The sequence below is a fragment of the Bos taurus genome, chromosome 29 (assembly GCF_002263795.3).
Source record: "Bos taurus isolate L1 Dominette 01449 registration number 42190680 breed Hereford chromosome 29, ARS-UCD2.0, whole genome shotgun sequence".
NCBI classification, from domain to species: domain Eukaryota; kingdom Metazoa; phylum Chordata; class Mammalia; order Artiodactyla; family Bovidae; genus Bos; species Bos taurus.
Genome location: NC_037356.1, coordinates 26303937 through 26329039, shown reverse-complemented (window position 1 = coordinate 26329039; position 25103 = coordinate 26303937). Strand labels below are relative to the sequence as shown.

At 44.6% G+C, this 25103-nt stretch overlaps 1 protein-coding gene and 2 long non-coding RNA genes across 3 annotated transcripts in view; 1 reads left to right on the top strand and 2 right to left on the bottom strand.

Moving 5' to 3' along the window:
* The window catches only part of GTF2H1 (general transcription factor IIH subunit 1), a 29499-nt gene extending 26670 nt beyond the window's left edge, over positions 1-2829 (top strand). Inside the window, 1 exon segment of the mRNA NM_001046150.1 lies at positions 1819-2829. Coding sequence (NP_001039615.1) covers positions 1819-1905 — 87 coding nt within the window. The 3' untranslated portion in view covers positions 1906-2829.
* On the bottom strand, positions 534-1860 carry LOC132344184 (uncharacterized). The gene is made up of 2 exons (XR_009493330.1): positions 1772-1860; positions 534-798 (listed from the first exon to the last, which is right to left on the bottom strand). It is a non-coding gene; the product is annotated as an uncharacterized lncRNA (long non-coding RNA).
* On the bottom strand, positions 2521-13016 carry LOC104976244 (uncharacterized). The gene is made up of 3 exons (XR_816426.4): positions 12657-13016; positions 11482-11531; positions 2521-6494 (listed from the first exon to the last, which is right to left on the bottom strand). It is a non-coding gene; the product is annotated as an uncharacterized lncRNA (long non-coding RNA).
* Between the last annotated feature and the right edge of the window lie 12087 nt (positions 13017-25103).

Sequence of the window (25103 nt, the reverse complement as noted above, 5' to 3'; positions counted from 1 at the left end):
AAGCATGGTAAGAAATAGAGCCAGCACCTGAGTGCCCCTGGCCAGTTGCCCACACCTCCTTCACACTCTCTCAAGGTCATGACTAACCCAGCATCTGTAATAATCATCTTCATGCTTTTCTTTATAGATTTACAACCTATGTGTATGTTCCTAAAAATGTTTATTTTGAAAACCTAAGTAACAAGTTACATTCTAGCAGTGCGAAGAATGGCAGAGTTGCCATTCTGTGAGAGTGAGCTGGAAAGTTCCTGGGTGATGGCCTCAGCTCCCCTGTTGACAGCAGGGCAGCAGTGAGGTGATGCGTGAGAAGTGTCACCTGCACTCAGGATTTTTAATGTTTTTAATGCAAGACTAGAGCCAGCCACACACAAAACCACACACACGCAGAGCAACTGCACAAGATTCTTTCTCTGTGTGTAATGCAAGTCTTCTCAAAGATGACTATGGAAAAAATAGCATATAAAACTATTTTTGTTCAGTATGTAAGTAGGATAAGCAAAACAGGAAATTTCACAGTTGAAAGCTGAAAAACCTTCATTGATAAAAGGTTTTATTCCCTAAACATTGTTTTTTTTTCCTCAAAACGTAATATTATTTATAATCAGAAAAGAATCTTGAAGTGTCTTCCCACAGCAGAGCAAGGATCTCAGATTCAGTTCATGTGCCTTCTCATTTGATTGTAACTGCCTGGAGCACTGTAAAAAGGTCTCTGGTAAAAAGAATTCTGAGGCCCTGAGCAGCCTTACACGAGGCTGTGGTGGTCATCTCTTCTAACTGGTACTGTGGAAACATTGTGGCCTGTCAAGCAGAATAAATGATTTTTATGTAGTTTACCGACAGAAGTAAATAACACTCCCCTACACAAACACACTTACTGATAACAGATGTGGTAAATAAGGGTTTGTTTGTTTCTAACTCTACCTCAGATTGAATCCAAATTGTTGGCATGCTATAAGGATTTAAGCCTTCCTGTTCTCTGTCTCCATACTGCCAAAATTGACTTGGAGACATTACAAAAATTTTACTTCCAACCATGTAAATTACACTGTCCACTTCCAAGGAAATAGATAATCCAAGGACATTCTACCTCAGGAGCCTTTATCAGCTTAGATCAGTGTGGTCCTTTTGACTTCTAGTTATGTCTATGATGAGGGCAAAAATTTTTTCTACTCAAAGTACATAGTCCTGACAGAAGGGGTTTCATAGTACTTGTGTGGCGGTTTAAGACTAATTACATTTTTCTGTAATCTATTATGTGGAAATCCTGAAGTGTTGAGAGCTGGAAAAGACCTAGAGAACATAGAAAAGTGCTTCTCAAGCTTGGCTGTTCAGCAGAATTAAGCTCAGAAGCTTTTGAAAATCAAAAGATTCCTGGGTATCATCTCAGACCTGCTGCCTCAGAATCTTCAGGGGAGTAGGGCATTTTTTATATTTTCTCTCAGATAGTGTTGCTGCCCTCTGGATTTTACTTAGAAGTCCAATGTTTAAATCTCGAAACCTCTGATTTGACAGAAGAAACTGAGACCTGTAACACAGATTTTCCTGTTGTTCTGTGGCTGGTTAATGACAGGGCAGACATACAGTGTAGGCAGAGCAGGTGAACTTCAGCCTATACTGTACACCGCCCCCATCCCTCTTACCTTTCTATATGAAATGTATCTGAGAACCTTCACAGAGGGCCTGCATATTGCCTCATTGGGGAAATAAAAAAGAGCTTTGCAGCTGCGCTCTGAAATATGTACCAGATCTGAGTCAGAAGCATTAACCTCACCAGCCATTAGCCCGTTGTTGCTTAAGAGTGTTGTGTTTGTTTTTCAGCTGGTAAGTCACATAGAGGAGATGCTCCAGACAGCCTACAACAAGCTCCACACGTGGCAGTCACGGCGTCTGATGAAGAAAACGTGAAGTGTCTGCAGCTCTCACAGGTTTTGTGAGACTGAGAGAACTCTGGCCTGCAGTAACTCTGGAAACCTGGCCTGACAGACATGCAGGCGATCACACAGAAGTGACAAGAAACATCTGCAGCGCGCCGACTCTTGGAGCTGATGCTGTTGTACTTGCACATTGAGAACTGAAAGGAAAGGAACTGTGATTAAACTAAAAGCTGGGGAAGTAAATTAAGGCAGAACCAAAATGAGCTAAGTTGCAAATATATATATATATATATATATTTTAAAAAGACACTGTTTACTGCAGTTACTCAGGAACTGCTTTTGATTCACATTAAGCTGCTTTCAGAAATTTAAAAAAAAAAAAAAAACACTTTTTAAAAGGGTGCATTGATAAATCTGAGGTTTTTGTTTTGTTTTTTTTCTGTGTAAATTTTTTTCCTAAGTTTATGGCACAGGGTACACCTTAAGTATTTCTCCTCCATCTTCCACTTGGATCCTCAAGTTTTGCTGAATTCTAGTTGTACCTTACATCAGCAAGTTAAAGAGAGTACTTTAAAATAAAGCAGAGGGAGACTGTTGCTCAGCCATCCAGAAACAGTTGTAGTCAGAAGACATCATTGGTCCTGTGTTTCCTACGGAAATAAGAAACAATAAATATTGCACTGAATGTTTGTGGTTTGGAGTCCCTAAATGATAAAGAGGGGACATGTGTGCAGAAAGTCGTGTGAGGTTTTTATGCAGAATTTTGTCAGAGGACAATGGCGCTGCATGTTTTTCTTTGAGTGCAAATGTACATTGCTAAGATTTTTTTTAAGATGGCATGTGCTTTGAAAAGAGGCAATTGCATTTTTAAGAGTTTAAAAATCTTATGAGTGAGAAATATAAGAAATCTTACTTATTTTCACCTCTTTAGAAAAAAAATAAAAGATGTTTCTCATATCTCTCTTTCTCTAGTATCTGACTGTTGGCAAAGTGATAATCATTACATAGTAACTGCAAAGCCTAAATGCAAAGGAAAAAAAAGATATGTTCATGTTTTTAGAATCCATGCCATATTTTGTTCCTAATAGGATCAACTCAATATTTATCTAAGACTTTAGATGTCTTGTATTAAAATTACAGGAAAAAGTAAAACTTTTTATAGATACTCTTAACTGCAACACATCCTTTGGATTCTCCTTACATGTGGTGCTTACTTGGTTGGGTTGCTCGAGGGCTACTCATTACTTTTTTAAGCCATTATACAAGCTGGTTATTTTCCATATAAAGTGGCTGCAGTAGGTCAAAAACCAGTTCAGACTTCGAACCAGTAAAAGGAAAGCAACAACATCACTCTTCTGCTTCAGTCCTGCCGTTTCTCTTCCAGACCAGTATAGTGATGGTGTGTTATAACTTACAGTTTTACAAAGTACATTTCAAATGTATGATTGTCACAACTACTCTATAAGCAATAGCAATGGAGCAGATCAAAAAATGTTTGAAATAGAAGAAAGAGTATGTCTCGGGTAAGTTCTCTGTTAAAGATTAAGTGATAAGTATAATGGAACGTGAAGGAAGAAACCATTGGGGAAATGGGTAGGCTTCACTGAAGAGGTGACATTTTAGCTCAGCCTTGAAGATAGAAGAGGGAAGGGCATGATGAAGGTGTGAAGGAAAGGAAAGGCATTTTGGGGCAATAGTGTTGGAGAGTTGAAAGTGACAAGAGGCGGAAGAAAATCAGTTTAATTCAAGTTGCAAATGGCTTTGGATGCCAAGGTAGGGAATTCGGGTCTTGGGACCTCCCTGGTGGTCCAGTGGCTGAAACTGCAAGCCTAGTGCAGGGAACTCTGGTTCCATCGTTGATCAGGGAACTTGATCCCACAGGCCGCAACTAAGAGTTCCCAGGCCGCACCTGAAGATCTGCATGCCACACACACAAAAAATCCCGAATGCTTCAACAAAGACCGAGTGCAGTCAAGTCAATAAGATTTTTTTTTTAATAAGAGCTATTTTTAAAAGTTCAGACCTTACCCATTAGGTGTGGGTGAGTCTTGGGGAAAATTTTAAGCATAAATTGTTTTTGTGAGGGAATTACGGTTGGTTGGCTTGTAGATAAAAAGTCCAGCAATTAGAAATGCCAAAACCTACATAAGACTTTGGAACAATCCAGACTGGAAAACTAGGTCCAAATTAAGTGGAATTCTGATAAATAGGAAGATATGAAGTCTTATAAGGAATGAAGGACTTAACAAGAGATTTCACCAAAGGTAGCTCTCAGTTTCAAGTCCAGCTAACATCTGATATACTTGATCCTTGGAGTCCTTTCAAATTGAACTTTGGCAGCTGTTCAGGCCTACCATGACCCCACCTTCCCATTGTGGAAAATGATAGCAGCTACTGGTAATTGAGAGCCGTGATAAATCAGCACTGTGCCAAGCACCTTTAGAAAAGGCTTTGATGTTAAGTAATTTACCCCAGTAAGTGGCAGGGCTTACCCTAGATTGCTAAACTCCAGTAGCCACTTCCTGGTGAAGTTGGAAGCCTTTATTCCCCAGCCCAGGGTTTTCTTGCCCAGTTTTTCCTTTACCCTGTTGGTCATTTCTGCCTCCAGTTCTACTGCGTGGTGGTTTTAAGGCAAATCACATTATGGGATTAGTCTGCTTAGCAGGGCCCATTAGCCTGGAAGGGTACAAAATGTCAGCATAGGGAAGGCATGCCGTGCCCCAGAAGAATGAGTTTCTCCTGGAAAAAAGCATAAAATCAGTAGTCTAGTTTACTTTGGACTTACACTACAAAATGAGTGGGATACCTTGTGTTGCCTGCTTCAATCTGAAAAAAATGATTGCTCAAACATCCATAACTGAGAAAGGTAACCCACTCATCCAGGCCAAGGGTTTAATCCAGAAACTGATTTCCTATTGGTGCATATGTCGTCTGGAGCCACAGTGGCCCTGGGATGGAAAGCTGCCCATTTTAAACTTAGGTTTGCTGTTTCCAGTGTCAGAACTTGCATGGGATTCCTCAGTGCATTACCTCTGCCCTTTCCCAGTTTAGCTTCTTCAAGACTCAGCTGTTCTTCCAGTTCCTGAGGCCAGGGGAGTCTTAGTTATTTTCAGCTCTTTAATTATCCAGAGCTGGAGCAGTTCCTAGAACTTGGTTCAAGGATGATCAGACTTGGTTTGTAGTCCATATCCTCAATCGGGTGTGTATTTAAGTCACAGAAAAGACTTTGGAAGCTACCTGCAAAGTCCGTTTTCATAAGTCTTTCCCAGAACCCCTAATATGACAAACATGGAATTAATTGTACCTGTTGAGGTGGAGCCAGAGGTCCAGGTGTTCCCATTTCCCCTAACGATGCAGCTTGAAAAACCTATATAGCCTCTCTGGCCACCTAGTAACCTGCTGTTTTTTGGGATGGATAACAAATAGGCTGACGGGAATTCCCTGGTGGCCTAGTGGTTAAATCTTGGCACTCACTGCTGTGGGCCCAGGTTTGATTTCTGGTCAGGGAACTGAGATCCCATAAGCCCTGTGTGTGACCAGAAAAGAAAAATTATCTTTAAAAGTAGGCTGACGCATGAGGTAAAACTGGCTTAATCTTTAAATTTTACTTATCTGTAGTCATAGAAATAAATAGCAAGATGGTATTAGTGAAGTCGCTTAGTCGTGTCCGACTCTTTGTGACCCCGTGGACCGTAGCCCACCAGGCTCCTCCATCCATGGGATTCTCCAGGGAAGAATACTGGAGTGGGTTGCCATTTCCTTCTCCAGGGGATCTTCCCAACCCAGGGATCGAACCCAGGTCTCCTGCATTGCAGGCAGTTGCTTTAACCTCTGAGCCACCAGGGAAGCCCAAGATGGTATTAAGCAAGGCTTAAACCCATCCTCTTGTTCAGTTGCTAAGTTGTGTCTGACTCTGTGACCCCATGGATGGTAGCCCGCCAGGATCCTCTGTGCATGGAATTCTCCAGGCAAGAACACGAGTGGATTGCCATTCCCTTCTCCAGGGGATCTTCCCTACCCAGGGATCGAACCCAGGTCTTCTGAATTGCAGGCAGATTCCTTACCATCTGAGCCACCTGAGAAGCCTAGCACACACCCTAGCAATTAGACTGAATACTCTAAAAGTTAAAGACTGTCAGATTGGATTGAAAAACAAGACTCAACTATACGCTAGTTGCAATTACAGAAATGTCTATACTTACCTCACTGGATTTGCCCTCCCATCATGTCAAACTCCAGAGAAGGCGATGGCACTCCACTCCACTACTCTTGCCTGGAAAATCCCATGGATGGAGGAGCCTGGTAGGCTGTAGTCCATGGGGTCGCGAAGAGTCAGACACGACACAGCAACTTCACTTTCACTTTTCCCTTTCATGCATTGGAGAAGGAAATGGCAACCCACTCAGGTGTTCCTGCCTGGAGAATCCCAAGGACGGGGGAGCCTGGTGGGCTGCCGTCTATGGGGTTGCACAGAGTCGGACACGACTGAAGCGACTTAGCAGCAGCAGCAGCAGCAGCAGCAGCAGCAGCACGTCAAATTCAGGTTCACTAGGTGTTAGAATTCACAGACCACCTTTACTCAAATGTATATCTTTCTGGTTCAAGTAGCTGAGTGGTGAACTGAATAGTGAAAAGGGAATGAAAAGATCACTGACCATTAATGTCCATTTTTTAATTACAAAAGTATTATTTTTTAAGGTTTAAGGTTTGAATAGTACTGATATATATAAAATAGAAAATGTTTCTGTATCCTTACCCCCAAGTCTCAGTCTCTTGAGGTAGTGCTTAGTGCATTTTCTCCCAAGACTTTTTTTTCCATGCACTTAAAATTATTTTTCTAGCCTACAGAGATTTTTCTAGCAAAGAAACATCTGTGAACACACTTATACCCTTTAAGATAAACCCTGACAGGGGGCTTATCTCCTTAGAGAATCCACTAATGGTCCCCTTTATGTAAGCTAAATTTTGTGAATTTTGGTCTTCCCCGTTAGTGTGCTACTTCTGGTACCCAGTTATCCATAAGAACAGGCTATGTCTGGCCTGAATACAAAAATTCCTTGGAATTTTTACTTGTACAATCAGATTCTTGTCACCCAAGACCCACAGATGTAAGAAGCAGAAAAAAAGGAGTGCTATATCAGGCCCTCCCAGGATGAGTTGCCGCCTCAGCAGTGGCAGACCCATGGTGTAGCAGAGTCATTAGAGCCCAGACTTTGAACCTACACTGTTGGACTCAAGTCCCACTGCGAAGCTCACTAGCTATGTGACTTAATCTGTGCGTCAGTTTCTTCTTCATCTATTAACTGAGTGTTATAGTAGCACTTTCTGCCATAAGGGTGGTGTCATCTGCATATCTGAGGTGATTGATATTTCTCCCAGCAATCTTGATTCCAGCTTGTGCTTCTTCCGGTCCAGCGTTTCTCATGATGTACTCTGCATATAAGTTAAATAAGCAGGGTGACAATATACAGCCTTGACGTACTCCTTTCCTGATTTGGAACCAGTCTATTGTTCCATGTCCAGTTCTAACTGTTGCTTCCTGACCTGCATACAGGTTTCTCAAGAGGCAGGTCAGGTGGTCTGGTATTCCCATCTCTTTCAGAATTTTCCACAGTTTATTGTGATCCACACAGTCAAAGGCTTTGGCATAGTCAATAAAGCAGAAAAAGATGTTTTTCTGGAACTCTCTTGCTTTTTCCATGATCCAGCGGATGTTGGCAAGTTGATCTCTGGTTCCTCTGCCTTTTCTAAAATCAGCTTGAACATCTGGAAGTTCACCTTTCACGTACTGCTGAAGCCTGGCTTGGAGAATTTTGAGCATTACTTTACTAGCGTGTGAGATGAGTGCAATTGTGTGGTAGTTGGAGCATTCTTTGGCATTGCCTTTCTTTGGGATTGGAATGAAAACTGACTTTTCCAGTCCTGTGGCCACTGCTGACTTTTCCAAATTTGCTGGTATTTTGAGTGCAGCACTTTCACAGCATCATCTTTCAGGATTTGAAATAGCTCAACTGGAATTCCATCACCTCCACTAGCTTTGTTCATAGTGATGCTTTCTAAGGCCCACTTGACTTCACATTCCAGGATGTCTGGCTCTAGGTGAGTGATCACACCATCGTGATTATCTGGGTCATGAAGATCTTTTTTGTACAGTTCTTCTGTGTATTCTTGCCACCTCTTCTTTATATCTTCTGCTTCTGTTAGGTCCATACCATTTCTGTCCTTTATCGAGCCCATCTTTACATGAAATGTTCCCTTGGTATCTCTAATTTTCTTGAAGAGATCTCTAGTCTTTCCCATTCTGTTGTTTTCCTCTATTTCTTTGCATTGCTCACTGAGGAAGGCTTTCTTATTTCTTCTTGCTATTCTTTGGAACTCTGCATTCAAATAGGAATATCTTTCCGTTTCTCCTTTGCTTTTCGCTTGTCTTCTTTTCACAGCTATTTGTAAGGCCTCCTCAGACAACCATTTTGCTTTTTTGCATTTCTTTTCCTTGGGGATGGTCTTGATCCCTGTCTCCTGCACAATGTCACGAACCTCCGTCCATAGTTCATCACGTTCATCATATTTCATCATAGTTCATCAGAAAGTGAAGAGGAACTAAAAAGCCTGTACAATGCATTTTTGCATTTCTTTTCCTTGGGGATGATCTTGATCCCTGTCTCCTGCACAATGTCACGAACCTCCATCCATAGTTCATCAGGTTCATCATATTTCATCATAGTTCATCAGGTTCATCATATTTCATCATAGTTCATCAGAAAGTGAAGAGGAACTAAAAAGCCTCTTGATGGAAGTGAAAGAGGAGAGTGAAAAAATTGGCTTAAAGCTCAACATTCAGAAAACTAAGATCATGGCATCTGGTCCCATCACTTCATAGGAAATAGATGGGGAAACAGTGGAAACAGTGTCAGAGTTTTGGGGGGCTCCAAAATCACTGCAGATGGTGATTTTAGCCATGAAGTTAAAAGACGCTTACTCCTTGGAAGGAAAGTTATGACCAACCTAGATAGCATATTAAAAAGCAAAGATATTACTTTGCCAACAAAGGTCTGTCTAGTCAAGGCTATGGTTTTTCCAGTAGTCATGTATGGATGTGAAAGTTGGACTACAAAGAAAGCTGAGCGCCAAAGAATTGATGCTTTTGAACTGTGGTGTTGGAGAAGACTCTTGAGAGAGCCCCTTGGACTGCAAGGAGATCCAACCAGTACATCCTAAAGGAGATCAGTCCTGGGTGTTCATTGGAAGGACTGATGCTGAGGCTGAAACTCCAATACTTTGGCCACCTCGTGCGAAGAGTTGACTCATTGGAAAAGACCCTGCTGCTGGGAGGGATTGGGGGCAGGAGGAGAAGGGGACGACAGAGGATGAGATGGCTGGATGGCATCACCGACTCAATGCACATGAGTTTGGGTGAACTCAGGGAGTTGGTGATGGACAGGGAGGCCTGGCGTGCTGCGATTCATGGGGTCGCAAAGAGTCGGACATGACTGAGCGGCTGAACTGAACTGCTAGTAGCACTTAGCTGGTAGGGTTACCGTGAGGATAACAGAGTATACAGGACACTTGGGACAGAGTCCAACACTTGATATGTGTCAGGTGAGTGTCTGCTGATATAGGTTTTCACTGAGCCACACAGTAAAAGGCAACATCTTCTTAAGTTCCTTGTTTAGAAACCTGAATGGAAGAAAATTCCCTCAATGAACAGTAAAGGTGCTTAGTTTTGTACTTTTACCCCACCCAAAACTGCCCCCCAAAACTAATCTTCATGGCTTACCTTTAATAGACTTATTAATACTCACTTCTTAATGGTGCCCTGCATTCTCCAAATTACCTATATGAAATAGCTTATAACTAATTGCACACTTCAGTTGCAGTATTTATGAAATAAATTCTTTCCAGTCTTTTGAGAACCTGAAGAGAATGTTTCTGTATTCTTCCCTGGGATGTAAAATGTAAAATATAGATTAAAGGACAACTGTAAGTTAAAAGAAACTATAAATTAGAATCCAAAATTTGTTTGAAATGAATGTGTCATTTCATATCTTGTGTTTTACATTTAGGGAAGAAAATTTTCCCCTTTTTTATTCTTGGGAATGGGAAAAGAAGCACAGCTTATTATATCTTAACTACTTGCTAAGATTTTTTCTTAAAGACAGAAGTTGGAATCTACGTAGAAAACAAACTTATGGTTACCAAGGGGTAAGCAGGAGGAGGGATTAATGGATGGTTGGGGTTGACATACACACTACTATATATAAGATAGATAACTAATAAGGACCTACTGTACAGCATAGGGGACTCTGCTCAATACTCCATAATGACCAATATGGTAAAAGAATCTGAAAGAATGGGTATATGCATATGTATAACTGATCCACTTTGCTATACATGTGAAACTAACACAACATTGTAAATCAGCTATATTTCACTAAAAAAATATTTTGAAAAAGGAAGCTGGGGGCTTCCCTGGTGGCTCAGTGGTAAAGAACTGGCCTGCCAATGCAGGAGACACGGGTTCGATCCCTGACGGGAAAGATCCCATGTGCCACAGAACAACTAAGCCCCATACAATTACTGAGCCAGCACTCTAGAGCCTGCGCTCTGCAACAAGAGAAGCCACCGCAAGGAGAAGCCCTCAAACCGCACCTAGAGAGTAGCCTCCGCCCTCCACAACTAGACCCAGCACAGCCAAAAATAAATAAGTAAATAAAATTATTTTTTTAAAGACGTTGGGATCAAAGAATAAGAAGATATGCTGAGTTAGCAAGAGAGCAACCTTGAGGCTTGATAAAATACGTGAATGGGTTTCTCTTCAAAACAAGGTCACTAACAGTCTTCAGTGAACACATCCCCAGACCCAAAAGTGGTGACTTTGTTGTCTGGACAGTAGCATATCACAAGGATTGCTTAGGCAAGAAGGAATTTCCTGAAAAACCTGATAGTGATCCATTTTCTGGGTTACATGAATAGGTTGTTGACAATCTAGTAAATGAGTAAGTGCTTAAGCTCTAAAGCTGAGCTCCTGTGTTCAAATCCTAGTCCACCGCTTACTAGCTATGCCATTCAGTTCAGTTCAGTTGCTCAGTCGTGTCCGACCCTTTGCAACCCCACAAACTGCAGCATCCCAGGCTTCCCTGTCCATCACCAACTCCCAGAGCTTGCTCAAACTTATGTGCATTGAGTCAGTGATGCCATCCAACCATCTCACTCTCTGTTGTCCCCTTCTCCTCCTGCCTTCAATCTTTCCCAGCATCAGGGTCTTTTCAAATGAGTCAGCTCTTTGCATCAGGTGGCCAAAGTATTGGAGTTTCAGCTTCAGCATCAGTCCTTCCAATGAATATTCAGGATGGATTTCCTTTAGGAAATCTCCTGGTTTGATCTCCTTGCAGTCCAAGGGACTCTCAAGAGTCTTCTCCAACACCACAGTTCAAAAGCATTAATTCTTCCGCACTCGGCCTTCACTGCTTATGCCTCAGCATTCTCACTTGTAAAGTGGGCATAATAAGAGTACTTAAGAAGTAAAAATTGAATAAGCTAATATAAGCTTGCAAGGCATAAATTAAAGACTCAATAATTGTTCTTTATACCATTTATTATTATTTACCTCTATCAGACTTCAGCTCAAAGCTGATTGATATCAACGTTGATAGGGAACTGTGGCAGAAAGTAAGAGGGAAAAAAATTAATATTTATTTGATCTATTTACCAAACATTTGCCATGTTATATGTACATTCTTAATTAATCCTTATGATTAACTCAGTTTTTTTTTTTTTACAGTTTTCTAATTAGAGGATTATTACTTGACAATATTCTGATGGTTTTTGCCACACATCAACATGAATCAGCATTAGGTGTGCATACATATGTCCTGTCCCTCTTGAACCCCCACTTCCACCTGCCTCCCCATCCCACCCCTCCAAGTTGTCACAGAGCACTGGCTTTGGGTTCCCTGAGTCATATATCGAACTCACCAGCTATCTATTTTACATATGGTAATAAATACGTTTCAATGTATTCTCTCATATCTTCCCACCCTCTTCTTCCAGCACTGTGTCCAAAATGTCTGTGTCTCCTTCGCCACCCTGCAAGTAGGATCATCAGTACTATCTTTCTAGATTCCATATATATGCATTAATATACAATGTGTCTTTCTCTTTCTGACTTATCTCACTCTGTATAATGGACTCTAGGTTCATCCACCTCATTAGAACTGACTCAAATGTGTTCCTCTTTATAGTTAAGGATTCACTCATTTATCAAGCTCCTAGTATGCATCAGTCTACAGCCCCCACTATATAAAGTCTCTGGTCAGGAAAAGATGATGGTTGTAATAGACTGTGCCCTCATGGGACTTAATAAACTGAGGAATGGAGAGGTGAAATAACTTGCCTAAAGACCCTGACTCCTAGTTGAGAGTGGAGAGCTAAGATTCAGGCTCTGCTCCTCAAAGCAAATCTATGCAGCTGCGAACTATTGACCTCTCTCCCTAATCGCCTTATTGTCTCCCCACCCTGCTATCAGGCCACACACACTGTCAAGCACATTTTCCTGAAGAGCAGTGACAGATTCTTGGGGACCCGAAGCTCTAAAGGAGAGCCACATAGGGTTCAACTCTGCTGTTGGTACCTAAGCAACCATTATGCACCAGGTCCTCTGAAGAATTCAAAGAGTTTTCACTGTCCTGTTTTCTCCTGACATTTTACTTTTTTAAAATTAAATTTTTTGCATATTTATACGTGCTCATAATTTAAAAAATCAAAAGCATAAAGGGTACATACCGGAACATCATGTCCATCAACTTCCCTCTTCACAGAAGTCATCACTTTCAACTCTTTTAGCTTATATTATTCCATTCTCAGTTTATCAATTTTGTTATTCACTACTACTATGGCAGTTAAGGATTTGGTGTTCTTATACCATTGTTCCCATTTCCCTTTCTCCAGCTTCCCAATATAGTTATTTCACAGGTTCCTCTGGTAATCAGTAGTCAGTTTTCACATTTTGATAATGTAAATATTGTTTGGTGTTTCAAGTCAGGGTCCTGGCAGGAAATAAATGGCACCCTCAAGCTGGGTAATTTGAAGAGATTAATAAAGGTACGGTTTCCCAAGGTGCAGGCAGAGTGCAGCGCAGGCAGAGAAACCCTAAGTTGTAGTGTGGTATCCTAGTTACCAGTCCTAGGCCTGATGGGGCAACAGAAAGAAGTAGTTACCAGGAAAGACAGGAGTCCAGGGACACAGACAGCTCAGTCCCACATGGAGGGCTCCATCTCACTCGCCCTCTCCCCCAGTCTCCAGGGATGGCAGAGGGAGGGGGTACCGCTACTGTGTGTGTCCTTCAGGTCAGCCCCTCAGAGCCCAAAGCATGATGGAGAAGAGGACAGTGAACCTGCAGGCCAAACAGATGTCAAAAAAAAAAAAAAAAAAAAGATGTCCTGCACCACAGCCAACCAGGGTACCTTTCTTGACCAACTGTTTGTCCTTCACCACAGTTTTGAGTGGGCTTTCCAGGTGGCACTAGCGCTTAAAACAACAACAACAACAACCCCCTCTCAACGAAGGAGACGTAAGAGAAGCAGGTTTGGTCCCTGGGTCAGAAGATCCCCTGGAGGAGGGCATGGCAACCTTCTCCAGTTCCAGTATTCTTGCCTGGAGAATCCCCATGGACAGAAGAGCCTGGCGGGCTACAGTCCACGGGGTCACAAGAGTCGGATACGACTAAAGTGATGCAGCATGCATGCAGTTTTCAGCTGGCTCCATCTTCTAACATTCCTATGGCTACTTTACTCCAAACTCTGGACAGATTGTAAAACCCCTCAGCTGGCACTTCTATTTGAGCAAGTTGCTTTAAAGTGGGTTGTTCTCAAGAAATCCCTATATTATACATTTCTACCACCAGCTCCCGTAAATTTTCAAAATGAAATTAAGTAAAGTGTTTCTCCTAAGTAATTTTCACCACTTTTTTTTTCTATAGAGTAGAAGTTGCTTCCAAAATAATAGCCAAGTTGCCAGTAGAGGTTGTGTTTCCATTTTGTTATCACAGTCTTAACATTTTTAAAACTTATTTTTTATGTCACACAAGAGCATGTATATCATTTTTACAGGTCAAATAATACAATACTCAGAAAAATAAAAGCAAACTACCTTCTCTCCTATTCCCTAGGCTTATACTTTAAGTTTTTAAAACTGTTTCCTCTGACATTTCCCTCCAGATTTCTAGATAAGAGTTGGTAGTATAGTTGTTAATTTAAAATTTTTATACATTATCAATTGACTTCCCACTATGGAAGATGGGAATATTAGCTCTCGTATACATTCCCCCATGCACATTGCCTCACCTGTATCTTTCAAAATGGCTGTATCACAGTTTTTGATTAAATGAATAGTTGCTGTTTAAAAAATAAAATAAAATAAAGTGGGTTAGAAGCTCAGTGTGCACAGACAGGTCTGTCAAAGGGCTATAAAGGGCTTCCATGAGGGTAACGGGAGGCAGCTTTGCCACCTGAGTCTCTCAAAAGTCAGTATTTAGGGAACTTTTCTTTGAGGCCATTCATCTCTCCAGAGAAGGAGCTCCATGTCTCTAGGGAGTATAAGCTTCATACTAACTCTCTGGGAACTGCCTCAAGAAGGGGCTTCTCTGTTTGTATGCAGACATGCTCTTGTGCCCCTGTCTTTAGCCAGTACCTCTCACCACTGTACTTCATCCTGATTGCATTTCCCCAGAAAATAGACCCCCTATTTTCAGTGAGGGTGGAGGCAGGAGGCAGTCATTTTGTTGCACATATAGAGATAGGAATCTGGGTGTCTAAGAGTCTCATATCCATTGTTTCAACCCCACACTGCACTCCTTTCAATTCCCAAGCCCATCTAAGTGTTTTGCAGGGCAAATCAGCTTCCATCTCTTCCCCACGCCCCTCTGTGAACACTTGAATTTCATCTGGTGCTGGTCACGCTGATTTCAACCTTCTAAACAATTGTCAGCAGACCCCATCTGTGGTTGTCTCCTCTTCCAGTCTCTGGGTCTTTGTATGATTATACTTTTGTATGTTCTTTTCCCATTACTTTAGTGGGATCTAGGGAAGGACCTAAGATAAACATGTGAGTTCAACCCACCATGTTTAACCAGAGAGTCATTATTGAATTTTGGTGGTTTGGTTTTAGAATCAAGATGAATGTTCACCATTTCATGACTAGAGGCCCCATAAGATGATTGCTTTAAACTGGAGGGAAAAAAAAAAAGCACAACCAAAAAGCTTGAGAATTACATTTTATTCAGCAGACATACTGAAGACTTAAGCCCAAGAGACAGACTCTCAGCTCTGAAGGACTGTCCTGAGCAGGTAAGGGAAGAGGCAGGATATATAGGAGTGTTGCGAAAAACAAACCAGGTAGTTGAACACGAAAAGATTTCTGCTAATTAAAGAAAAAAACAAATATCTGAAGTTAATGAATTTAGCACTTTGTATGGGAAGATTCACTTTGTCTAGGCTTAATGAAATTATTCCTTTGGCATGCACCTCAGCTGTCTGGTGTGAGCATCCTATTCTTTTTCATCTGCTCAGGGTGCACTGTTGGGAGTGGCTACAGTGGCTGATGACTTGATGGCCACGACATCCTTTGTTCACTGATTTGGCCAGTGATTTGGGTTCTTTGTCCACAACCCAAACCCCTAGGAGCTATCTTCAGGTCCTTGTGATAGAGCAGCAAAGTTACTGAGCTCATGCTTTTACCCCTGATGTGTGTATGAGCTTGTCACATGACCCAACTGCTAGGTGTCCACTAGCCCAGTGTTTTCTACAGTGTGGTTAGCACCCCTCCAGGGGCTTGAGTAAGGATCAGATAGAGATATCAGTTTAGTTCAGTTCAGCCACTCAGTCATGTCCGACTCTTTGTGACCCCATGAACCACAGCACACCAGGCCTCCCTGTCCATCACCAACTCCTGGAGTTCACCCAAACCATGTCCATTGAGTCGGTGATGCCATCCAACCATTTCATCCTCTGTCGTCCCCTTCCCCTCTGCCTTCAATCTTTCCCAGCATCAAGGTCTTTTCAAATGAGTCAGCTCTTTGCATCAGGTGGCCAAAGTATTGGAGTTTCAGCTTCAACTTCAGTCCTTCCAATGAATACCCAGGGCTCATCTCCTTTAGGATGGACTGGTTGGATCTCCTTGCAGTCCAAGGGACTCTCAAGAGTCTTCTCCAACACCACAGTTCAAAAGCATCAATTCTTTGGCACTCAGCTTTCTTTATAGTCCAACTCTCACATCCATACATGACTACTGGAAAAACCATAGCCTTGACTAGACAGACCTTTGTTGGCAAAGTAATGTCTTTGCTTTGTAATATGCTGTCTAGGTTGGTCATAACTTTCCCTCCAAGGAGTAAGCGTCTTTTAATTTCATGGTTGCAATCACCATCTGAAGTGATTTTGGAGCCCAGAAAAATAAAGTCAGCCACTGTTTCCACTGTTTTCCCATCTATTTGCCATGAAGTGATGGGACCAGATGCCATGATCTTCATTTTCTGAATGTTGAGCTTTAAGCCAACTTTTTCACTCTCCACTTTCACTTTTATCAAGAGGCTCTTTAGTTCTTCTTCACTTTCTGCCATAAGGGTGATGTCATCTGCATATCTGAGGTTATTGATATTTCTCCCAGCAATCTTGATTCCAGCTTGTGCTTCTTCCAGACCAGTGTTTCTCATGATGTACTCTGCATATAAGTTAAACAAGCAGGGTGATAACATACAGCCTTGACGTACTCCCTTTCCTATTTGGAACCAGTCTGTTGTTCCATGTCCAGCTCTAACTGTTGCTTCCTGACCTGCATACAGATTTCTCAAAAGGCAGGTCAGGCGGTCTGGTATTCTCATCTCTTGAAGAATTTTCCACAGTTTATTGTGATCCACACAGTCAAAGGCTTTGGCATAGTCAATAAAGCAGAAATATATGTTTTTCTGGAACTCTCTTGCTTATTCGATGATCTAGCGGATATTGGCAATTTGATCTCTGGTTCATCCGCCTTTTCTAAAACCAGTGATATACTTTTTTGTAAATTAAACGAAACTGGTTTATCAGGCACATACTTGTTAAAGATGAGACTGTGTAAAACAGTGAGTTTAGGGAAGTGCATTGAATAGGGTGGTGTAAGTGCTGTTTGCGAATGGCAAACATTGTGACAATGACTGATATTTGCTGAACACCAGTGCTGCTCAGTTGCAGCTGGCTAGTGCTACACGATTCAGAAAGAAGACTTAAGAAACACATTTCTTTCCCAAAAAAGCCCTAGGCCCTGTGCTCTTCCTTCAGCTGGAATGGAAACTAAGACTGTCCGGTGTGGGCATCTGTCTGTCTGTTGTTGTGGAATGGGTGCAGAAATCCTTCCAGCCTGACTGGAGTTGGCCAGTTGTGCATTGCAAGAGGGTGTCTGCCGAGTGTGGGAACTAGAAGAGCAAAGCAGGCCTGTGGAGACGGCCTTCCTCTTATCTGTGTTTCTGTCCCCAGAGACCTCCCCTCCTTGGCACCTTTGCTCCCGTAGCTCTGAGATGCAGCCTGAGCACATGGAGGGGCTGGTACCCGACAGTTGGCTGGAGTGTCTGGTTCTTGGCCTCAGGGAGGCTGCTCACTTGTCTCAGAATGGCCCTGGCCCAGCTCCTGCTCAGAGGAGGCAGCGCAGGTGGGGAGGCAGGTGGTATCATCGGTCTCCCCCGGCTCCCGGCGACCTTTCTCTTCTTAGCCCGGGGCTCTCGAGGGCTTCCTAGTGTTAGCGCCTCGGTGGTGTCTGACTCTTTGCCACCCCCATGGACTGTAGCCCGCCAGGCTCCTCTGTCCCTGGGATTTCCCAGGCAAGAAACCTGGAGTGAGTTGCCTTTTCCTTTCTCTGGGGGATCTTCCCAACCCAGGGATTGAACCCAGGTCTGCTGCATTGCAGGCAGACTCATTACCATCTGAGCCACCAAGGAAGCCCCTAGGAAGTGTCTTCAGTTCAACATTCCCGATTGCCCCACAAGAATTGAAAAGGAAGCTAATATTTATTGGGGACCTACTGGGTGCTGGGAGCTTTACATTTAAAGCTATTTCACAACCTATGAAAAATAATACTATCCCCATTTTACAGAGGCTCCATGAGAGGAGGTAATTTGCTCAAGTTCTTGCAGTGAGTGGCGGAGCCAGGAATCAAACCCAGGGCAATGTGAGGCCAAAGCAAAGAGCCTCCCTGAGGGAGAGACACCAGCATGACTGTCCTCTGGAGACAAGGGCCTTACACTGCTGCTCTGTCTGGACACTGTATGGCTGTGTGCCTTTCCAAACTGTGAGAAAAACACCAGTGAGGGAGGCCAGGGTCTCATGGGCAGAGGCTGCCTTTCTGGGTCCATGCAAAGGGTGGAGACCAGCCGGTGTGTGGCAATGACCAGGCAGCATGGCCAGGGGTGGCCAGAAACAGCCACATGCTTTGCATCATAAGCTAAAGGATTATGCACAGAAAAATTAGGAAAACTGTAGTCCCTCCCTGACCAGCCCAGACTTGTATATACAACCAACTGTAGTACTAGGTAATAAAGTATATTAAAAAAAAAAAAAAGGTTGGATAAGGCAGGTATGCACAGGTTCTGGAAGAGCTTCACCTAAGGAAAGGGTCGAGCTATGCCTGGGCGCAGGGCCAAGAAGAATGCTCAGAACCAATTAGAGTCCAAAGTAGATAAAACACACTGTCAGACCAGTGACCACAAACTCGACTCTCTCCTCAGCTCATTTCCTGAGATAGGAATATGGCCTATTGAGCAATTTCCTTGTGCCAAGTAATTTTGTTGGCCTTAAACCTATTAGGTGGGTACTACTGTTTTTCGTATTTCACCGAGGCATGAGGTTTAGAAAGTGACTTGTCCAGATGGAATCATGTCAGAGCTTCCTGTGGGAAGGGTGGTTCGAACCCACTGACTCCCAAACCGGAGGCTCCCACAGAGACCCTCTTCCTGAGGGACAGTAGGTCTGGAGCCACAGAGGAAGGCAGTACAGATGGAGGCTGTGCCATCTGCCCCTCCTTGTCCCTCAGGACTCTCCAAGTGCTGGGAGCTTGCCAGGGGATGTTTGCATTCTGAAAGGCCTCGACAGAAAGGTAGACAGGGCCCTCCTCAGAGGGGGTTAATCTGGGCCGTGTGTTCCCCCACGCATCAGTCCCAGGACTCACAAGAGGCTGACAGGAGCTCTCCTAGATGATCACGTTAGCTCCCGGCACATTCCTGACGCTCAGAGCCGAGGAGGGGCAGCTTCCATGGAGCCATGCCTCGTGACAGCTTGGATTTTCTGCTTTGCTGGATCAGTGAGAGGTGGCGGCTTCCACAGAGAGCCCTCTTCAGCGCAGCCTAGCAATTTCCAGAGAGGAGCTCCCCATCGTGCTTGCTGTACCTGGCCTCCCTGCAGAAAACTTGCCTGGACACCACCCGGATTTCATGTCTTCGAGGCCAGGTGACAGCTCATCTGGCTGTGTGACTTTGGGCAAGTGTCATTACCTCCTGTGACTCAGTTCTGTTTCTGGAAAATAGGAATAATGATGTTCCCCTCTCCACAGGGCAGTTGGGAAGATTAAATCAAACAATGCCTTCAAAGGTTTTAGTAGGAGGGCTGGGAGGCTTCCCTAAGTGGCTCAGATGGTAAAGGAGACACAGGTTCAATCCCTGGGCCCAGAAGATCCCCTGGAGGAGGGCATGGCAACCCACTCCAGTATTCTTGCCTGGAGAATCCCATGGACAGAGGAGCCTGGAGGTCCAGGAGTCAGACACGACTGAGCAGCTGACCAACAGCAACAAAAAGGACTGCTGGGTACATACATATTAAGTATTCCAGAAACATGAGAGTGATTATTATTACAATTCTCACAAAGTCTGGATCCACGAGGTTTAGTGTCCTAGCACTGACTAGGAAGCACCCTTCAGCAGTCACAAGTAATTTCCAAATAGCTCAAACCTGAGACTTGCCCTTTGGCAAAGTGAGAGGGGAGATTGATGGTGATGACCATGGCAGCACTGACCATGAATTCTCTGTCCTGTCAAATCTCCTCTCATCAGTCAGCAGAACTTAGGGCAACTCTCTTCCAATTTCCCACCTCCACTGCCTCCAAAATTTCCTTGAGATATTTTCTTTTTCTCTTTATTATATAGACTAATACCCTGTAGACCCCAATCCTTCTTTCCACTGCCAGTCCAACCACAGAATCTTCCCCAACTGGGTATTGATTCTGCATTATAAAAGCCCAACGAACAAGATGAGCAAAACCAAACTCCCCTCCCCCGAGACTGGGAAAAGAAGTTGACAAGGAGAAGGAATCCCCCAGGGAGCAGAGAAGGCTGTGAACTGTGCCTGTACAGTATCCACACAACTGAATTTCAGGTTCCCTCCCGGAGATTTGCAGAGGGCAGAGAGGAAAGGCAGGTTGAACTAGGCACAGATCTACTTTGCATTCTGATTTGGCTTTCTCCTGGAGATGGAATCTCTAGGAAGAAGCCTCCCCAGTTCTTGACATTGTGGTGGTGAATTTCAGCTCCATTTATGCTCCCGGGGTGCCCACCCCACCATCCCTTTCACTCTCGAGTCTTTGACTCCACATGGATAAACACCCACCTGGTTAAGATCCTGCCAGGTCCTCAAATGCCTCAGAGGTCATTTATCGGGTGGGGGTAGCAAGGATCTGGGATTGTTGCCTAATCCATTGCAAACTGTCTCCTGTCCACCACCAGCACCCCTTCTGCCAGGGAGAGCAAAGTCTAAAGCCAACTAGCACACTGTGAAATTGTCAACTTTCACCCATTACCCTAAAGAAGGTTTACCACCAGAAGCCCCACAGTCTGCCCTGAGAAATCAATGGGAGGGAGAGGGTGGATTCCAGTGAAGAGCCTTCCCAGCCTGCCCCGTTCCAGGACTTTTCTCAGAGAACTCCCAATGGGTCTGAAGTCTTCCAGGGAAACTCAGCTGGGCTTCCTCCCTAGGCTGTTCCTAAGTTCCAGGAAATGACAGCAGGGTGTGATGGGCCCGCAGCAACAGTCAGCCCCACTGGGGTCTGCAAGGGAGCCCTCCACGGGTCTTGGCTCTGGATCATCGCCCAAGGCAGGAAACAGGGGCCTCAGGTTGCCATGGAGATCTTGGCACAGCCTGTGCCCATCTGTGGCTGACAGTCAGCCTCCCTTAAGAAAATGAGGAGGAGAAATTTGGTTGCTTGAGAACTAGCTCAGCTGAGGGGAAGGGTCTGTGACATTATGAGCCTGCAGCTGAGGGAGCTGCAGAGGAGGCTGAGTGTGGGAGCTCTGCAAGAACTGTGCTCCACTGAGATGGCCTCCTGCCAATCCTCTGACTTTAATGGCTGGGGTGTGGCCTCCTGCAGAGTGAGGTCTCTCTGTCAAGCTGCCAATCCAAGACAGGGCTATTGGAAGAGGCTCTGGTACAGTGGAAAAACCCCAGAAGTTGAGGTGGGAGTGGAGCCACACCCACAGTGCTGGGAAAGAGCCCAGGCTGGTGGAGAAGGCTGTGGTGTCTGGTGCAGAGGAGAGAGCGCTAGACTGGTTGGGAGGTTCCTGTTTCTTAGTCAACACCCTGAAACACTAAAGTAGGGTCAAGAGCATGTCACTGCCCTCCCCTTCTCCCAGCCCTACTTCCCCAACACGTAATGATGGCTTCCCTGTAGGCCCATCCTATTTGAGCGTGTAAGCAGAGTGTGTGCGTGTGAGGGGCTTGCCTCCCTCTGATTCAGTGGGTAAGGGAGGGCCAAGGCTGCGAGGGCCTCTCCTAAGCTTTCACCCCTTCTGTGGCTAAAACTGGTAGATGAGCTCAGTTAACATGTCCTTTAAGATGCCTGACGCTGCAAGTGTGTTTGTGCAAAGGGCACGGCTTAACCCTGCACACATGTGGACTGTGCAAGGCTAATGGAGCCCCAGGAAGAGGGAGGCTTTATTAGAAAGGGCCCTGAAGCAGCCCTGGGGGCAGGTGAGCCATCTGGACCTTCCAGCAGCCCTGGATGGGGTACCTTGCAGAGGATTTATCACAGTCACCCTTTGATATTCAGGGAGCAAAGGGTCAACTGCTCTCCAGTCAGTGAGCCACCCCAGGAAAGACTGAGGCACAGAGTTGTGGAGGAGAAGGAAGACTAGGGCAGGAGTTTGAAATCCACCTGCCTGCCTTCCGCCTATGAGGGCTGAAGTGGTTACACTTTTGAGGTTGGGCAGTGTCACCAGTGAGACAGAGGTAAAAATTCTTGTTCTGCTTTCCTCTCTTGGTTGAGGTGAAAACCTTGAGAGAATCAATACGAAAGCCTGCCCCGTTCCCACAAGCTACACATAAAAGAAGGACCCAACGAGCTTTATCCAGCTGCAGGGAGGCCTTCTCCACATCTGGACCCATTGTGGCCTCTGGTCCCTCCTGGGTTTCAAAGGAACTCTCTTCTGTTCTTCTTAACACAAGCATGTGTGTTAGTCACTCAATTATGTCCGACTCTTGGCAACCCCACGGACTGTAGCCCGCCAGGCTCCTCTGTCCATGGGATTTTCCAGGCAAGAACAGTGGGGTGGGTAGCCATTTCCTTCTTCAGGGGAATCTTCCTGACCCAGAGATCAAACCTGGGTCTACTGCATTGCAGGTGGATTCTTTACCATCTGAGCCACCAGGGAAGCCTTCAACACAATCCCAGGCTCCCTTCTTGTACCCTTGAAAAATGAGGTGGGTCTACCTTTTCAGCTCAGGGTCCTCTGAGCAGGCTCAAATGACAGGGCAGAGGGACTCCTTCTCCAGAAGACCCTGCTTTGTGAGGTGGAGCTAGATGAGTGCCTGAGCAAAATCTTAGGACCAAAATTTCAGTGAAGGTGCTCTGCAGTCAGCAGCTGCACAGACAAGAAGACCTCCATTCATTTCCCACACCCTGCCCCAGGAAATTACCAATAAACTTCCCTGGCCATATTCCTATTTACAACTGGCTTGATCCTCTTGGAATTTTAGAGGAAATTGTTCTTCTTCTTTGAGGTAGGCTTTGGAATGTAATTCTCCATTTGGTAAGGTTTAAAGGTTTGAAACATCTACCCAGGAATCAAAGAGAGATGGGCTCCTGTTATCAGTGATTCACTTTCACAGCCCTGTGAGACTGTTTTTATTAACAAATCCGGTACCCACCAGAGCCTTAGGAATGTTGGACCCCATTTTGGAACTATTATGGGGACAAGAGAGTGCCAGGCATGGATTTCCTGTTACCACAAGTGGAGCCAGGAGCCTTGAATGTCTGCTTCCGGTCCCAGAGCAGCCCCAATCACTTTCCAAAGTAGGAGGGGGCCTTGTCATTGAGTCCTGAGCAAAACTGTAAAAATGAAGGTGTGTGCGGAGGCTCAACTCCCTAGCTCTGAGCTTCCCTGGATGTTTGAACTGAAAGAGACAGACCCTCTTCTGTTTACAGTCAGGGATGCTGGGACTACTGAAGGAATCTGATTGCCACGATATCTTCATGAAAAGCTGGAGTGAGAACCCCAGGTCAGTGTCGCCTTTCTATCAGGCCACTCACTCATCTTCGCTAAGCCATGACTGTCACTGTCCTTGCCATCCAACCTGTCAGAGGGAAAGGCTATTAAAGGTTCCCACAGTTCTCCCCTGCTGTGATTAGATAAGGGGCACATTCCGTCACAATGAGAATTGTCTGGCTTGGAGAGGTCCTGAGACTCCCTCTGCAGCACCGATTTCTGAAGGTCTCAGTTTGGAAGCCACTTACATTCTGGTGAGTCTTTGCCTTGGAATCCATCAATGGGATGGAAGACTTGAGGCCTAACTCCCTGCCTCTTCCTACTGTCCATGGGGTTCACCAGGCAAGAGGATGCAAAGGTTAAATAGCACCATCAACTCAACTGACATGAATTTGAGCAAACTCCAGGAGATAGTGGAGGAGAGAGGAACCTGGTGTGCTACGGTCCGTGGGGTTGAACAACAACAACGATAAATCCCTGCTAGGAGAGTGTGAAGATAAAAGGACACAGGTCTAATCTCTTTCCTGGGGTAGAAAGTGGCTAGAAGGGTAATGCTTTAGTCTGTTCAGGCTGCTATAACAAAAGACCATAGACTGAATGGCTTATAAACAACAAACATTTCTCACAGTTCTGGAGGCTTGGAAGTTTAAGAGCAAGGTAATGGCAAGTTTCTAGTGAGGGTCTGCTTTCAAGTTCATAGATGGCAATCTTTTCGCTGTGTCTTCACATGGCAGAAGGGACAAGGAATCTCTCTAGGGTCTCCTTTATAAGGGCACTAACTCTATTCATGAAGTCTCTACCTTCATGACCTAATAACCTCCTAACAGCCCCACTTCTAAATACTAGTGTCTTGGGAATTAGCTTTCAACATATGGCTTTTGGGGAGACACAGGCGTTTTGCATACAGCAAAGGGAATCAGGAGTTTCTGAGGGCCTTCTATTAGGGAGTCAAGTGAGGAATGAACTCTGGAGGGAATGACAGTCTAATTCAAAAAGAGAAACAGAGGCAGCATCCAGTGCCTGAGGGTGAGCCCAGCTGGAAGGAGGGGAGAAGGAGTTGGGGGTAGGGAGCCATCAGGGTTCCAGAAGAGATGGCACCCAGGAGAACTTGAGGAGTCAGGGCAGAGTCTTCAGCTGCTACTCCCATCATGAGAGAAGTAGACGGGGTTGGGAGGGTGATGTAAAGTGGTCTCCCACTTCATGAGCAGGGAGGCACCTGCTCTCTTCCCAGAGAAAGGAGCTTCCACTGTGGCACATACACAGCAGGCCCTGGCCTGTCAGAGATGGAGACCAATAAGGCAATCTGCATCTTGGACCCTGCAACTGTGGAAAGTCATCAGCTTTATAGTCATGGAAAAGGTGGGAAAAAAAAAAAAAAAAGTCAGGCTGTCAGTGAGTCTTCAGAGGGGCTGTGGGGGCATGCATAGTGTGTTAGAGAAGTGAATGTTTCGTCCAGAGTTGGTTGGAACTGTGTGTGTCCTATATTTTCTGTTGTGTATATGCAACACTGCCCTTACTCAGCCCTCAACCATCACCTCTCAACCGTCTTGCTTTCACCCCATCTCTCCCATTCCCCCAAAACTTCGGTGACTTCCATTGACCACCAAAAACCAAAAAAGCAAACTGCCAAATCTCTTAGCCTGACATTAAAAGCTAAAGATTCACCAGATACACCTTGAATTTCCTGACTCCAGGCATTTGTTTTCTGCTTTTTCAACACCTGATCTTCATTGGTTCAA